General features: G+C 38.0%; 2 protein-coding genes across 8 annotated transcripts in view; one reads left to right on the top strand and one right to left on the bottom strand.

Moving 5' to 3' along the window:
• Nucleotides 1-221: 221 nt before the first annotated feature.
• On the top strand, nucleotides 222-14,114 carry LOC133522900 (protein FRA10AC1 homolog). 2 transcript variants are annotated; one of them, XM_061858378.1, is made up of 5 exons: nucleotides 222-726; nucleotides 3,524-3,802; nucleotides 8,337-8,496; nucleotides 10,098-10,328; nucleotides 13,354-14,114. In XM_061858378.1, exons 2-5 carry the CDS (start codon nucleotides 3,530-3,532, stop codon nucleotides 13,422-13,424), a joined length of 735 nt encoding a protein of 244 aa, XP_061714362.1. In that variant the 5' UTR covers nucleotides 222-726; nucleotides 3,524-3,529; the 3' UTR covers nucleotides 13,425-14,114. The 2 variants fall into 2 exon arrangements, with proteins under 2 accessions (XP_061714362.1, XP_061714361.1); XM_061858377.1 differs by lacking the exons at nucleotides 3,524-3,802; nucleotides 8,337-8,496; nucleotides 10,098-10,328; nucleotides 13,354-14,114 and adding an exon at nucleotides 812-3,488 and having other exon boundaries at nucleotides 277-726.
• LOC133522893 (cytosolic purine 5'-nucleotidase) overlaps nucleotides 14,102-17,336 on the bottom strand; it is a 29,459-nt gene continuing 26,224 nt past the window's right edge. For all 6 annotated transcript variants that reach the window (XM_061858362.1, XM_061858363.1, XM_061858361.1 and 3 more), the window contains one exon: nucleotides 14,102-17,027. In XM_061858362.1, coding sequence (XP_061714346.1) covers nucleotides 16,896-17,027 — 132 coding nt within the window. In that variant the 3' untranslated portion in view covers nucleotides 14,102-16,895. The remainder of the gene's footprint in view (nucleotides 17,028-17,336) is intronic.

Below are 17,336 nucleotides of genomic sequence, written 5' to 3'. Positions count from 1 at the left end.
TCTTGACCATGGATACAAGTCCTTCAGTCGTATTCATAAATATTACTTAACAACCATCAAAATACACAATTATATTCATAACAAAATGAGATAAGCTAGTACACAGAAGAATAAAAATTATCATTTAGCAAAAACAACTTATTTAACCTTAATACTTTCAATAAACTTAATACTACAGCAATTTCTGTTAGATATGACAATCGAATAACATTGATATATACGTAGTGAGTGATTATATGCTCTTTGAATTTTGAATTTTGAATTTGAATTTGAAATGCCATGCAGAGTTATCTTGGTTTGACTGTAAATCCTGCAATACGAATATTGTTCGAAAAATAGCAACATCAATCTATGGTTGAATATACTTTTTTTGTGTGTCGATTGGCCAAAGTAATTATGTATACGGTCAATCAATTTCTTTTTCCAGACTGAAACAGAAAATATTAAAATGATTTCTAAAATTTTCTTTACTCAAATTAAATTAAATAATCTTAAACCTCCTAACTATTATTTTTTCTAAAACAAAATGTGCAATATTTTTTGTTAAGCACTGATACTGATATTTATTAGCTATGCCCATGTAAATGAAATGAAATGACAAAGAGTCAAAGCAAAGACGCATCCATAATCCATAAAGAGCAGGAGAAGTGCAGTGCATAATATTTTTAGATGTAGATCATAGTGACATCTGCTTATTTATTAGTCCAAAACGCGTACTTATAAGAGGTAAATAATCAATTTTATTACTATCACTTATTGGCTTATTTATTAAGGTTTCTAAATCTGGTAATCAGTGAATACTCGTTTGTAGGTTATAGTAGTGCGAGTAATATGCAGAACAACCCCCAGGAGCTTTCATGGCAGGCGATTCAGGCTATCGTGGGGGTGAAACTTCCTCCTAACGTGCTGCGATTCGATGATATTGGTTTCCACCTCGTCAAAAATTCGGTTTCTAGTGCCGAAGACTCCGATTCGGATGTGGAAATCGTGGAAAATGACTGGGAGTCCGACAACAACGCGTCTTCACGTCCAGACCACTCGGACAATGACAAGATGTCCCCGGAGCGGGCGCCGAGCGAGTCGCCGGTTCTACATCTCGTAGAGCCCGACAATAACAATTTGACCAAAGACTCATTAGATTTTAGGAATTTTTTAGAGAAAATGGATACCAAAGAAGTTTCTGAAGGTGATCAAGGGTCCCAGGTGCAAAATGACGACGCCGATAGTTCTAATGGGAATGTAATGTCAATAGAAAACTACTTGGAGGTCACCCTGTCTACCGATTCTGAGGCTAGTCATATGTGTACCCAATGCAACCAGATGTTTCCCAGTGAACAGCTGCTATCGGCGCACCACTGTAGCGCAAAACCCACCGAAGAAAAGAAATATCCATGTCATGTGTGTGCAGAAAAATTCCCTAGTTACTGGGAGCTAAGAAAACACATCAACAGTCATTTCCCTGGGATGCTGGATTCAAAATCTAGTTTCTGCCACCTCTGCCAGAAGGACTATACCAAGACAGGTTTCATGAACCACCTGCGTAAGCATACGGGTGAAAGGCCATTTGTCTGTGAACTCTGTCACAAAGCATTCTCACAGTCAAGTTCACTCTCTATACACATGAAGTTCCATCTGAATGTGCGCAAACATGCATGCACCGTATGCGAGAAAAAGTTTGTAACTAAGAGTGAACTGTCTCGGCATATGACAGTGCATACAAAACAGAAGTCTTATTATTGTGGAGTTTGCGATAAAGCTTTTACCCGCTCCGACAATATGAAAAAACATGAGAAAACCCATGGGTGATGGAATATTATGTATACTATGGTTTTGAACTGTGTTATGTATCTGTCATGGTACCAAGACTTTTATTTTTTCAGATATGATTTCAAGCCCTAGTTCTTAAAGTTAAAATACCATGAAGGTTACATTTCACAGTCAATTTTCCCATTCTCTAATTGCCAAAAACTTAGTCAAGTATGTTTGTTTATTTAAAAATTGCATTGTTTTATACCAAATTGAAAAATCATGATCTAGTTCATAATTTAGTCATTATGGTGTGTTTATGCGAGTGTCCTCACTCTGGTGTGCTGCTGTAGTTGCTTTTGTTTAGGTTAAGGACTTCATTATTTATGCGATTCATATATGCATGTTTGGGATACTTTAGTATATTAGGAAAATGCCTTTACAGGTGCTCTATAATAAGGTCACTCATATCTCAATCCAAAGTTGCCTTTTAAATATGATAAAGTGATATTAACTTGTGAGTAATATAGGTCAAATGTCCAAAGATTCAGATAGCCGTCAGCCTAATGTTTGCTTAAGATAGCTCAGGCCTATTGTGAAATGGGGTCACCAGCACTAATCATTGTTCTTGTGTCTCTGAAAGAGCTTTAAATCTATATATTTTGTACTTTTTCTAGAAGGTAATAAAAATATCACTTTGTAAAGGACTCCCATGCCAAAATTTAGATAAGTGTTTTTTATAAGTGACTCTTGTGTCTGTGTTGTAACCAAAGCAATAATATTTTTAATGTGCCTATTCTATGCATATAAATGCCTTTTGTAAGGACAATACCAAATAATTTCTTAGAATATATTTATACATTAATTGATAACAATATTTACCACAGAAAATCATTAATTCGTAGTTTTAACCAATGTATTAAAGGGGGATAAGTTTGCTAAATGAATAATGAGAGAAAAATATTGTAATGTTATCCCTTTCAAATGGTCTCAAGTAATTGTATTAATGTAAGCCAAGTGAACAAGTAGAATGTATAAAGTAATAGTTGGCTAATATTTACCAGTTGGTATAATTAAATTGAACATATCTGTAAAGTAACAAGCATCACAAATTTACGATATAATTCTAAATAAATACTGTTTTCCACTGACTATGTAAGTACTGGTGAGCACATATTGGCTAGAAATATTTAGAAAAGTGTTGTTTTTACAAATATTGACATTCAAATCCTTTTACTACATAAAACTTGCCTTCAAGCGCCAAATAGATATTTAGATAAAATCCCAAAGATAGTAGGTGTGTAGTTATATTGGCTATGAAACCAAAGCATTATATATTTGTGCCACTCTTTCAATTAACTGGTTGTCAATATCTTATAATTAATTAGAAGAAATGAGAAGGTTTAATTAGGAGTATGGATTTATTATATTTTAATATATTTATTGTATTTAAATATTTAGATGTTTAACTGCATGACTTGTTTATAGAATAAGGATTTAAAATTGAGCCAAGTGGAAAATACACAAAATCTACAAGACTGACAATAATATTCAGAGTAGATATTAACCGTGCACAAATATTTTATTTATTGATGCGACATCAATGCGCTGCGAGCGCTAATGCACCTTGTTGTAGACTCAACATGACAATTAGAAATAAGATCCGTTTGATATGAATTATAAAACTGTTTTATTGAAAATGTAATAATCTTCGATTTTATTAAAGAGTTGTTTGTTTCAAAGGATCTTTTCTTTAATGCGTTTTCCCTTGTTCTAGGTTACAATGTCTGCGAGATTGCGTAATCTTAATCCGTATGAGCTACATAAGTACCTAGTTAACGTTTATTGTCTCAATAAGAAAGGCTCTACGACGGTGTTGGCTCGGGACACGTCCCGAGACCGGACCGACCTCGACGTCATCAGGGAGAACCACAAGTTCCTCTGGGACGACGACGACGTTGCCGACACCTGGGAGCGGCAGTTGGCTAAGAAATATTACGACAAACTCTACAAAGAATACTGTATATGCGATCTAACAAGATACAAAGATAACAGAGTAAGTACTCATACTAGTTACATTTTATAAATAGCAGCGGCCGACAGTCGGGCTTCAATAGGATTTGTAATGATGTATATTTTATCCTGTATTTTCAATATTATTTATCTAATTAGCTGATTAGTCTGCATTCTAATTAACGTACGATAATGATTTACATCCTGTATACTTAGCCTTGTTATGTGCCTGGCTTTTGTTTTATCGAGGGTCAATTAATTGTAATGTTCTTGTTGTTCAACTTCGGCTAAAAACGGTAGGTATACCAAATGGCTACCCATGATAAGGCAAACATTAAAGGTAATGTAAATTGAGTTCACAACAATAGTGTTTGCGCCCCTAGCATTAAGGCTGGGGCCGTACCCCTATGAACTATTGCCTTTTTTGCCCGTGAGACCTTTTTGTGTGATTTAATGGGGAGCGCAACAATGATCGCAGGCGCAGGCCATAGCGCCTTTCGGACGAACTAAATATAGAACAGGGGTGTCATTCTAAAAGATTTGCGAGTTAAAGGCTGTAGCCACTGAAGCGTACCAGTAAAAATGCGCTCCGTTTTCGATTTGGAATACGGATCCAGAGGTCAGGTTAAGCTGGTTTTTTAAAGAGTTTACGTACATGCGCTCGCGCATTTGTTAGGAATCTGACAGCATACAGCCGCTACTTTAAACAGTAACGCACATCTGTCGGTCGGCGCTTGGATAAAGGATGTTTCGAATCAATGGGCGCAACCTGAATTGCTCGAGCGCGTACCCTCGCCTCCGCACTATTATTATAACGTGCGCTAACGGAAACTTACAGCCTCCTTCTAATCGGTTTGTAGCTATTTATAAGAGCTGTTTACGGATGTTCTTCGTTATTTATATAAACTGACGATCGTACCTATAATACTGTTTATGTCGGGTAAATTTTATATGGGTTATGCATTTTATTTATTCAACAAGCAGCTAGTTCAATACCTACACCTACAGTCAAATGTATTATTTATGAACTACATACATAAATGGTGTGGAACGTTCGTGTTCCCGAGAAAACATGACTACTTATAGGACACTACTAGGACATAAAATTGGAAAAGCTTTTCCCACGTTAATTTATAGGTTCAGTGTGGTTCAGTTTACCTTTTTAATATTTCTTCCGGCACTAACAGGTCAATCTTGAAATTCTTGAATAGCTAACTATTAGTTAGGTGTAGAGGTACTTACGTGAGTAGGTATCGTTATGATTTTGGAGACGCGTTGGTTGCACGCAAACAGTCGCTGAAGCGCGAAGACAATGTGTGTGAGGTGAGAGAGAGCAATTTACTCTGAATTAGAATTAGATAAGTAGTAAGTAAGTTTAACTAATAGAATATTTAGAATCAAATATACCCTGCGATAGAAACGCGAACTCATGTGGGTAGTCAGTAGGTAACGTTGGGAAGAATAGGTATTATATGTGGAATGGAAAGGGTTGAATCTGTTTACAAGTGCACAGGCTGGTGTCAATTTAAACAGGGGGCATAATGTGCATAGGTGTGGTTATATCTACAGAAACACCGATGAGGTACTTATGGCTTCCAATCACTTATCGAGCACGGTTAAGTAGACGGCTATTAGAAAACCAGATTATGTGCTCTCTCCGTTTACGAATAATTTTTAAGGACGCCGGGCTCACGCTACCCTTTTTAGGGTTCCGTAGCCAAATGGCATAAAACGGAACCCTTATAGTTTCGCCATGTCCGTCTGTCCGTCTGTCTGTCTGTCTGTCTGTCTGTCCGAGGCTTTGCTCCGTGGTCGTTAGTGCTAGAAAGCTGAAATTTGGCATGGATATATAAATCAATAAAGCCGACAAAGTCGTACAATAAAATCTAAAAATTATTTTTTTTTTAGGGTACCTCCCCTACACGTAAAGTGGGGATGAAATTTTTTTTTCGCTTCAACCCTAGTGTGTGGGGTATCGTTGGAAAGGTCTTTTAAAACTAATAGGGGTTTTCAAGAAACATTTTTTGATAAAGAGAATATATTCGGAGATAATCGCTCCGTAAGAAAAAAAAATGTGTCCCCCCCCTCTAACTTTTGAACCATAGGTCCAAACAATATGAAAAAAATCGTGGAAGTAGACCTTAAGAAAGACATTAAATGAAAACTATAGCAGAAATGATCAGTTTAGCTGTTTTTGAGTTATCGCAAAAAGTTTTCCCTTCATAGTAAAAAGACTTACTTTAATTAGATACTGATTATGCAAATTTGCCTATTTGTTTAACTCGGGTGAAAGGTACCGTTTCATCCCTTGGTTAACATTTTACTATACTTTAAGCTCCAGTTTAGCTTATTGTGACGGAAGAGTAACTACGGAACCCTACACTGAGCGTGGCCCGACATGCTCTTGGCCGGTTATTTAACCTATGGATTCACTCTGAAACTACTCGCTCAACCGATGGGAATCCACAGACATACACAATGTCACGAAATTCCCGTTTCTGCTACCTATTTGTGCAAAAAGAGAGGAAAGTTGGTTTTTCTTGCGAGTGTTGATTTTGAGATCCGAGTAAGCGAAAGATTCTATAATTCTAAGTTAGAATCTTGAGCGTAGCGAGGGATTAAAAAACACGAGATGTAAAATAACTTTGCTCTCGTGTGACACAGTGAGAACATTTTAAAGGTCTTGGTTCATTTGTGAGTTTTCGAACGTGTTACTTGTTAGCGGTGCGGTGTTTAGGGGGTCTACTATGAAATTTAAATGTCGACCTATTCCAGTCACTTTTGTTTTCTTAACGAATAGAAAGGGATAGCGAATTAAGTTCAAATATGTATTTCGAATTTGTGATTGACCAAAGTATGAAGTGGCAGTTCATGGCCTTCACTAAATTAAAAAGCTACTTTGCTCACTCCCTGGAGTGACGAAAGTAGGCTTGTTCGAGCTGCTGAGATGAAAAAAATATTTTTGTAATTGGTTTCTGCATGTGAGGCTCGACAGAGGATTTCGAGTTTCGTTTAAATTAGTTCCGAATAAGTTTGTATACCTATCGTTGGCTAAAACCTGCTAAATCTATTTTTGAAAATATAGAATTTTGTACCTACCTACCTTATCGATAGATATTAAAGTTAAAAATGAATTAATTTCAAAATGGATTTACCAGGTTTAGGATCTGTTTCACAATGTCCAAGTAAAGTCCTGAATAAGTTACTAGTTACTTATCTGATGAATAAAGTCATCGTTGGCGTTTCACAATCTTCAAATAAGCTTAAATGGTAGATAAAGTGCTAAGTTTTGCAGGAAGTTTTATCTGGCAATTAGTTTATTTGTTAATTAATAATTAGCTATCCAATACTTGGACATTGTGAAACAGGCCCTTACACTTTTAACCAATTAATTTACTCACGAATGCAATTCAAAGCTTGGAATTCTTTAGTTTAATATTGTTACTCAAAGTCCTCGAGTGTGTAGGTAGTTGCGGTTTTCCTTTTGCAAGCCTATATACTTATATGTTTGCTTCTTGAAGTAATGTAGGCATGATATACCACGGTACATTCAGCAACAATAGTAGCGGATGAAACAACGCACCAAAAGTACCTATCTGCCACCCCAGAATACTTTTCCAAATAGAGATATGCTTTCGGCAGCTCGTGCTCAAAAGTCTTTGTAGTCTAATTGTTCTACATACAGAGGCATTGTTTGCTATAAGTTATTAGAGAATGTACCTACCTTACCAATTAGTGCTGACTATACCTATCTAATTATTAGCGAATACGAATTTTTTGGGGTATCTCCCCTACACGTAAAGTGAGGATGAAATTTTAGTTCGCTTCAACCCTATATTAGTGTGGGTCTGTGGGGTATCGTTGGATAGATCTTTCAATATAATTGCTCCGAAAAAAGCGCCTCCCCCCCCCCCTTAACTTTTGAACCACGGGTCCAAAAAATATGAAAAAAATCCTGAAATTAAAGCTTAATAAAGACTCAATGAAAATTATAGGAACCTCAAAAGTGCCTTGAACTCTAGGTTTCCCCCTTTTACTGTGAATAAGTAACGATGTAAGGTCTAATTATCTAATTAACAATCCCATGGGGTTTTGAAACAAAATAGGAAGAATCCACTGAACTAGTTCATAGTGTGTAAGTAGGTACGGTCACGTCTGAAAATATTGATACGAAAAAAGTTCCAAAATATGTATCTATACACAACTTTATTGCCCATATGTTAAGGTAGTGTATGTATATTTTTGTCACATTTTTCGTATCGATATTTTCAGACGTGACTACCTACGTATATGCTTAGTATAAGTGCCTATTCCAATTGTTCCTGATGTGGGTACCTGGTCCTGACCTACCTAATTCATTTCTGTTTGTGTTTCAACTAGTTTAGGTTTAACTAGTTTAATAACAAGATGATTTGGTTCCCACATTAGCCCAGTGTGAGACGGAGAAGTCCTCAACTTTACTCACACACACGGATGTATGAGGCTACTTATGACTGTAATGGTTTGAAAGTCTGTAAATTTCGTTCCGAGATTACACTCAGGTATACATTACTAGGTAGTTCCGAATGTTGAACCAGGTTGCACTCCGGTGGCGAGTGGAGCGCGAGGTGGTGGCCGGCAAGGGCCAATTCCAGTGTGGCAGCAAACACTGCACCAACGCTGCTGGACTCCGGTCCTGGGAGGTCAACTTCGCGTATGTCGAGGATGGGGAGAAGAAAAATGCCCTTGTCAAACTACGTAAGTTCTACTGATCTACATAAAATGACCCCTCGTCCTAGTCGTCCTGTCCAATGTAGGTAATAGGGTTGTTTCCAATTTTTTGAAACGCTTGTATTACGTTCTATATTAACTAAAAGTTGCCCTAAAATTCAATTTTTATACTAAAAACGGCTTTAAATATGTTAAATGAACAAAATATATTTTGAGAGATGCTTTCGCGCCCAAAACGCTTTTTGAAAATTTTGTGACGTCACAGTTTACGTTTTGACACATAACTACATACACACGTATACGGAAGGTGGAGATCAAAGAGCATATAATCACTACGTTTTAGTGGAGATAAGGAATGGAATCTCCATATACCAAAAAGTGTTATCAAAAAACCTTAAATAGGTGGCGCTACAATACCTAGAATACTTGAAAAAAAAAATCAAATCATAGACAGCGCACGTCACTCCGTCAGTAACGCCTAGGTTCTTAGCTACTCTAGCGCTACTCTGGAGAGATTTGGAACTATTATTTATAGCTGACCTCTGGACACTTTTGCATAAGTTCTGCCTATCGAAACCAGAAGAATGTAGAGCATCATCTTACTTACGCATCGCTCATTATTCCCACATGTAGGAATATCCCAGAAGCCTGTTTTGCAATCCACGACTGCTGCCAAAGGCTAAATTTAGTTCACCGCCCAAAGTAAGGACTTGCCACAACCTAACGCTGCCATTTGGCTCGCGTCCAATTCTTTCTCTAAAAGTAAAGGCTTGTTGAACCTTATTTTTATAGGAATAAAGCAGCCTTCGGTTTATTCGAGTGTGAGGCATCGGCTGAGAATATAACCAGCCACGCTACATAGGTCGCAACCCACTGAGATATTTATTTTTAGCTGATGTATTGTAGGTTAACTGAAATATCCAGAACCACGCAAAAAGGTTGGTTTAGTTGGGATGTTTTGTCTTAATTTTTACGATGATAATAAACTATTGTATCTGTTTAGCCCAATGGTTGATTGAAAAAACGTCTGAAGGCAGTTAAACTCGAAGTTAGTATTTTTTTGATTGGGCATGATAGTTTAAATAAAATGAATATGCTCTTTCTATAAAGAATGGTCCCCAAACCTAAATTATACCTATCTTAATTTGAAGAGTCCTACGTTTTAGGGTTTCGTAGTCAGTGTAGTCACTTAGAAACCCTTATAGTTTCGCCATGTCCGTCTGGCCGTCCGTCCTCGGCTTTGCTCCGTGATCGTTAGTGCTAGAAAGCTGCAATTTGGCATGGAAACATAAATCATGCATGGCAACAGAACGGTAAAATAAAAACTCAAAAAAATATATGATAAAAAAACATATACCTCCCATACAGAATATTTTATTTTTATTTTTTTGGTTTCGACCCAAGTGTGCTTGTAATGTACATGCTACTTACTAATTAATAGCCCTCGTTTGGCCTGTTCTGACAGCATGATAACTACGGAACCCTACACTGAGCATGGCACGACATGCTCTTGGCCGATTTTATTATTTATAAAATAAACTATGCTAACTTTAGATAAAGCAGTCTAGCAGGTAGGTACGGCTTTTGCAACAAAGTGAATACATTTGTAGGTATTTTCTTTTACCCAGGTTTGTGTCCAGAATGCTCCGACAAACTGAACTATCGATCAAAGAAGCGAGAAGTAAAAAGGTTGAAAAAAAATCGTAAGAAGAAGAAAAAGACAAAAAACAAAGATTCTTCATCGGAGAAAGAGAGTAGCGATGAAGAAAAATCAAGCGCACCCAGTGAGCCCGCGGAGCCCACGGCTTCTACTAGCGCCGTAGAGGCGGGGGCAACGGACGAATCCTTGTGGAAGAAAGGTAGGTCAGGTCACTGAATAAGTAGGAGACGGATAAAATAACGATGAAGATAAATCAAGCGTGCCGAGTGAACCCGCAGAGCCAGCGGCTTCGCGTAGCGCCTTCGTCTCGAATTCTCGCGAGATTTTATTGGTAGGTATGTGCCACGACAAAGAAGAATAAATCAACTGCCACGAACACGACGCGACGCTCACAGCTTTGACTTTTGCCGTTGAGGATGGTGCAGCAAGCGGACGATGAAGACGCTACTCCACGCTAGTGTACGTACGGTAAGTATATAGAGAATGGAAATTATTCCTAATTAGCATCCATAGCATGCATGAAAAATATATTTTTTCATTTCTCATGGTCTGAAAGTGGATCATTACTTGTGCCGCTCCACGACGCCCAGTTCGGGTTTAGGTCAGGTCTATCAACCGAGGCTGCGGTTCTGTGCCTCAAGCATACTGTCCGATATTACACAGATCGTAGAACACCGGTCTATGCCTACCCGGATATTTGTACTCCAAAATACGTATTTCCTCTTTCCATAAACGACACGGTACTCGATCTACCAGACGATGTCTTTTGGAAGCGCATCCCCACAAAACCGTTGCTTTCACAGGCTGTTTTCGGTATCTCGCAACCAGGTGCTGGAACAATATTCCTCCACCTATTCGTCATATGAAAACCAAGCAATCTTTTAAATTTCATTTAAAAAAATACCTTTTGGAGAAACAAACTTTGGGAGTCCCTCATGGTTACCTGGTTGCTGATTACCGAATTTAGTCTTCACTAATACTATTATTTTATTTGATTTTAGTAATTCATAATATATATAAAATGATTTTCTTCTTATAATTACACTTGACACTACGTATTAATTAAGCATGCTAATCACACTGACACTTCAATATCATAACTTTGCAAGTACTCACTTTCAATGATAATTATGTCACTAGTTTTATAAACAAGGTATTTAGGTAAGTACTAACTTTGAATATTGCATATTCTACACTGTATCTTGGTTGACGTGATCTGGTCCTGGCAGAATATCAGTGCCTCTCCCATAGGGTGAAGCGTAATACTGAGCCAGAACCTTTTTGTTTTGCTGCGACGCACACAACATTTCCTTTATGTATGGAACAGTATTATTTAAATGTTTTTTTTTTTCTCTTTCTACTTCTATTTTGTATAAATGTGTATTTCTCTCGTATAATTTTGTATCATCTGTTTTTTTTTTGTCATTTTATTAATTGTATTTCCTGTGTGTATTGTGGCAAACAAATAAACGGATTATCTATCTTATCTATCTATGCATGCTTCTTGGACTTATCCAAGGCATTCGACCTGGTGTCCTACGATCTCCTATGGAAGAAGCTAAATCAAGCGGCGGTACCTGGAGAGCTGGTTGAGCTGTTTAAATATTGGTACAGTAACCAGAGTAACAGGATAAGATGGGCGGGTTCGCTGTCTGACTCTTACAAATTGCAGTGCGGTGTGAGACAGGGAGGTCTAACTTCGCCAAGGCTGTTCTGCCTATATATGGATCACCTGATTCAGGAGCTCAGCGGCACTCGAGCGGGCTGTTCAGTCGGAGGACAGTGCTTCAATAACATCAGCTACGCTGATGATATGGTGCTGCTTAGCCCTTCGGTTTGCGCACTTAATAATTTACTGGCCATATGTGAAAGATACGCGGAGGTACATGGCCTCAGGTACAATTCTAGTAAGACTGAGTTACTAATTTTCAAAGCCGGCACTAAAACATACAGCATAGTTCCACCAGTCATGTTAGGAGGCGTTCAGTTGAAATTAGTAACACAGTTTAAGTACCTGGGGCATTGGGTCACTGCGTCTCAAAATGATGACATGGACGTTGAGAGGGAGCGCAGGGCTCTATCAGTGAGAGGCAACATGTTGATCCGCAGGTTTGCAAAATGCACAACAAGTGTTAAAATAACCTTGTTCAGATCGTATTGCCAAACTTTTTACACTTGCAGCCTGTGGATCAACTGCACGAAAAAAGCCTATAGTGCGCTGCGCGTCCTCTACAATAACGCGTTCAGGATGCTGATGGGGCTGCCACGGTACTGCAGTGCGTCGGGGATGTTCGCGGAGGCATACACGGACGATTTTCATGCCATTATGCGCAAACGCGTCGCGTCCCTGATGCGTCGTGTTCGTGGTAGCCCCAACAGGCTCTTGAGCGCGGTCGCAGGGGCCCATGACAGCCCGATTTTTGGCCACTGGGCGAAATCTCACGCGCCACATGCCAACTACGATAAGTAATTAGTTTAATATAATGTGATTGATAATAATTTTAATTTAATTTATTTGATAATTTTAATGTAATTTAATTGATAATCTTGATTTAATATAGTGAATAATGTTAATTTAATTTATCCATATTTTTAATTTAATTTAATTCATATTTTTATTTTATTTTTTTGTAATTTATATGTAAATATTTTGATTGTTTGTTGTATTACCTATGGATATTGTCCGAAATAAATGCTTTTTATTTTATTTTTATTTATTTATTTATTTATCTATAAAGTGGTTTGAAACCGGCGGTCAATACCACTAGGCGAACGTGACAGCAATATAAATTGTTTTCGCAAAAAAAAAGAACTAATGGTTTCTAACAGTTTTCCTCTTAAGGGGTACACAAACTTTTTTTGTGAGGGCCACAAAGACGATTTTACCTTGTAGCCCCGGGCCTCAAGATGAATATTGTTAAAGGTGACGTTCAGATGGCAAGTTTATGTATCTACCTTTACCAGACCGTCTAGCATGAGTTACGTTCACGCGCGCGACTCCATACTTGAAGTCGCGCAGGATGTATGGAGTCGCGCGCGAGAACGCAACTCATGCTAGCTGATTGAGTATCCCTCTATCTTCAAGTTTTCCCTAAAAGTACAGTCCCACTTTAAAAAAATCTAGGTATATGGACCAACTAATACTCGCAACTACATAGCCGTTCTTGGCGTTCAAAGATTAAAACTAGATTTTTAAACGTACTTAAATGTAAATTTATTTTCAGGAGTGCAAGAGGTTGAAGAGAAATCCCGTGAAGAAGAGTTTGCAGAGTATTTAGAAGACTTACTGCTATGACGCCTACGGCTGACTGTAAGCAAAGTTGTCATTCCTGACAGTGGCGTAGCTAGGCGTGGGCGAACGGGGCCGTCACCCACGGCGTCGCACTTAGGGGGGCCCCGCAAAGCCAATCTATTTATTACCTTGGAAATACACATTAAAAAGGGCCTCACAGGTGTGGTTTGCCCATGGATGAGTTCACGCTACGCCACTGATTCCCGAGCTTCTGTTTAAGACTGCTCGCAACTATTAGCTTAGGGCAATTCATGAAAGCTGGTAAAACGAATGGATCGAGCGAATGAAACTTGACATGAGCTTCCTTGCGCGTTGCAGGATTTGCCATCTTGTCGCCTAATTTAAAAACGACAACTTTTACACATCACGCCAACAGGAGGCTTTTATGTTGCCCCTTGAGTTTGTACAGTTGCTGCACGCTCCTTACAATGTACCTGTATTCCACTTGTCCAATTTTTTGGTCCAATGTGCAATGGGTCTCACTCTCTCAATAAGCAAAATGTGAAAAGCAAATACACATTGGACCAAGAAATTGGACGGGTGACATACCACCCTAAGATTGATTTTATGGCATTTGCATAGTAATAGTTGTTATTTCGCTCATTCAGTTAGTTAATTTCAGTTGTAGCCAGCTTTCCTGAAAAATCTGTTTTGTTATGTTATTGGAATAAATAAACCACTTGTTATTTTTCATATTTATTTTTTGTGATCTATAATTTCTACATTTGTGTAATTGATAAAAAGTGGAATTACTATACTTAGATACAAAAACATCCCTCTTTTTAAAAGTAATATTATGCTACATTCGAATAATAGCTATTTGTTCCTATACAATACTTAAAACAATCAAAATTAAATATTCCATAAAGTAAACGCAATGTCAACATAAATAAAATCTCAAAGATTTAACAAAATCTTAGCTTACAAAAAGAGGCCTAAGAATTTACAATATAATTTGAATATTACAAAAATGTAAAAAAAATAATGAATAGCAGTCAATCAAACAAATGCGAGTACGATTTAATAGAACATAGTTAAAATTATAGCCTCAGAGAAACTACTTACTTTTTGTTACAGCTATAATTAACAACTTTTTAAATCCCTGTTCCATAAAATTGTAACAATACTCGCCTCTGGCAAAACTAGTATTTACTATTTTTATCAAAATAATATTTGCACAACCACACACCCCATTTAACCCTTTAACCACAGCACGGCAATGGGAATATTTTAGTGGCGTCGTTTCTAAATTTTAGCCGTACCGCCTGCCTTTGAACAACGTTTAAAGGGTTAAACATTCTCCTACATCTATCAAATAATTCGCATTCAGAATATTAAGATTGGAAAGCATTTTAGTTCATGGATAATTTTGGAATCAACTACACTTTTTTTACAATATCGAGACTGCTGTTATTGGCCATAAGTAAGTCTAAAGTATCCTTGAATTAAAATGCTGCCTAACTTTACAAACGATTCGTAAAAAAGTACATATATGTAACTCAAGCATCTCAACATATTTAGGTTGCGCGATCCATATGAACAAGACTAGTCCTTTCACACAAAATGGCCCCTAAATCTAAATCTTGACCGCTAAAATACAAATGGCGGTCGACATCTATTTATATAACTAATAACGTAATAGCACCCACAAGCTTACAGTATAACTACAACTGGGTACTTATTACAAATCACAATACATCATCATCACCAGAATCAGACTTTTCCATTGCGGGGAAAATTATTTAATTGCAATTTTTAATCGAATCCGGAGCACAAATACAAGGACAAATAAGGAATCACCCTTACCAACTATAACGGAACGCCACTGCGACGGCAAAAACAGCTACGGAGACAAAGTTCTTTTTTAAATATATTTTTCAAAAAGTTCGTACTTAAAACCATTTTCACATACTTATCGTAATTTTTGGACACTTAAGGCCTGTTTCACAATGTCCAAGTAAAGTCCTGAATAAGCTTTTTGCCACTTATCTGACGAACAAAGTCATCGTTGGCGTTTCACAATCTTCAAATAAGCCTATAAAGTGCTAAGTTTTGAAGGAAGTTTTATCTGGCAGTTAATTTATTTGTTATACTTTACTTGGACATTGTGAAACAGACTCTAATTGTACTGACAAGTAAGGTGACCAAACTTTAGGGCTTTTTGAAATTATTTTAACACTGGAATTAGAATCGTGTATCAAGACCTAGTTTTATTCTACTAAATCACTCTTATTTGTTATGAGGTAACCTTTTTACCTATAGTATGGTATGTTTACTCAAACAATTAACAGTCAAAATGTTAACGACCGAATTACCAAAAGACACTTAATAACACATAAATAGTTATGTCTATAAGTAGCGTTTGTAATTTGAGATGTTATTTTGTAAAATTACATTAGTCTAATCAGACTATCAGCATTGAGCTAAAAGTACTATAGAATGATTGACAAGAGTTTAAGGCAAGAAAGTCACAAACTATTGAATTAATAGACATATCTAAAGAAAATTAGTAGAGTCAAAACAAATGGCGTTCTTTCCACCACGGATTTTTTTATACACTGAACGTCTATATTTTAATCGTCTGTGGTTAAATATCTGAAAATATAAGTTGATGTAGAAGTGGAACTCTAATTAGAAGTAATTTTCTTTAGATTAGCGATATTGAAAGAAATTTATGGTACAAAGGCTGCGAAATATGTGGAGATCACCATCAAAGCATGCTAGCGATTGCATAATGCATTGTGAGTATTGAAGTCTTTTAACTTTAGTAAGTATTACAAATAAAACGATGCATCACTTCTGCATACACGCTACCATACTAAGACTATATGGAAGAATTCGGTTTCACCTATTAACCTATAAGATCGTAGGGACCGGGAAACGTTTTAGCTTTAGATGGTGTGCTGTATTAAACTCGAACGCGGAATTGTTTATATTCCACAACCTCTTAAGATTACTCGTTTACGTATTCGGCCGTCCCGAAGCAAAGTAGTATCCGCGTGATCCTCCGCCGTCTACGTTAACATTGTATACTCTGTAGCGATATTCGGACGTCTAAAGTCATTCGATTCCGTACGTCACCCGTTACGCCGCCCATTCGGCCATCCTGACGGGAACAGAAGGCCTACCGCGAACCACGTTCGACGTGTTGCCTCCCTGTGACACTCACGTACGAATTTACAAGTGCGACAGAGAGGCAACACGTCGAACGTGGTTCGCGGTAGGCTTTCAGTCCCGGAGTGTTCTTTACTACGGCCACGTACACCGCTCCTCGCGCTGCCGCGATGTTGCCCTCTCCACACACTGCTCTACTCGCGCGATGAATCGCGACGCTCCATACTTCACATTGCCGGTCCTTTGCCTCGCGCCAAAAAACCGATAAAATAGGGAGCAGAGTCTGCCACTCGTGGAGTGTGCGGGCGGGGTGTGTCGATGCTTGCGAGCATGGTACGGTCAGCGCGTGGGGCGGGGGGCCTATTTCTGCTTGGCCTGGTCGTCGTCGTCGGAGCAGTCCTCGTCGTGCGTGTGCGTGAGCTGGCGCGGCGTCTCGGGGCGCGCGTGCGGCACGCTGGCGCCGCCCGCCGGCGCCGCCGCCACGCGCACGTCCTGCAAATACACATACGATTGTGTAAAATAACTACTTTTTTATGGCGACTCGCTAACTTTAAATGTCACATACGGGCTTGTATATTTCAAAATGATAGACTATTTCATATATAAACGTAATGCATTTTCCATTTTGTATGGAAAATGAGGGTCGAAATTGAAACGGGAGAGGCTAGATAGGAACGCGTCGTTATGAAATTTTTCTTTAGAAGAAGAGAGGCCAAAAATAATACTGTCTCCCGGTAAGCAAAATCTTTGCCTGTGTTGGGAGATACCGCTTTTCCTAGGTTACTGAAAACGAGTACAAAA

The sequence above is a fragment of the Cydia pomonella genome, chromosome 11 (assembly GCF_033807575.1).
Source record: "Cydia pomonella isolate Wapato2018A chromosome 11, ilCydPomo1, whole genome shotgun sequence".
Lineage (NCBI taxonomy): Eukaryota > Metazoa > Arthropoda > Insecta > Lepidoptera > Tortricidae > Cydia > Cydia pomonella.
This window is presented reverse-complemented; position numbering and strand designations above follow the sequence as displayed.

Excerpts from the sequence above, each read along its gene's own strand:
- LOC133522900 (XM_061858377.1), top strand. The coding sequence starts at position 832 with ATGCAGAACAACCCCCAGGAGCTTTCATGGCAGGCGATTCAGGCTATC.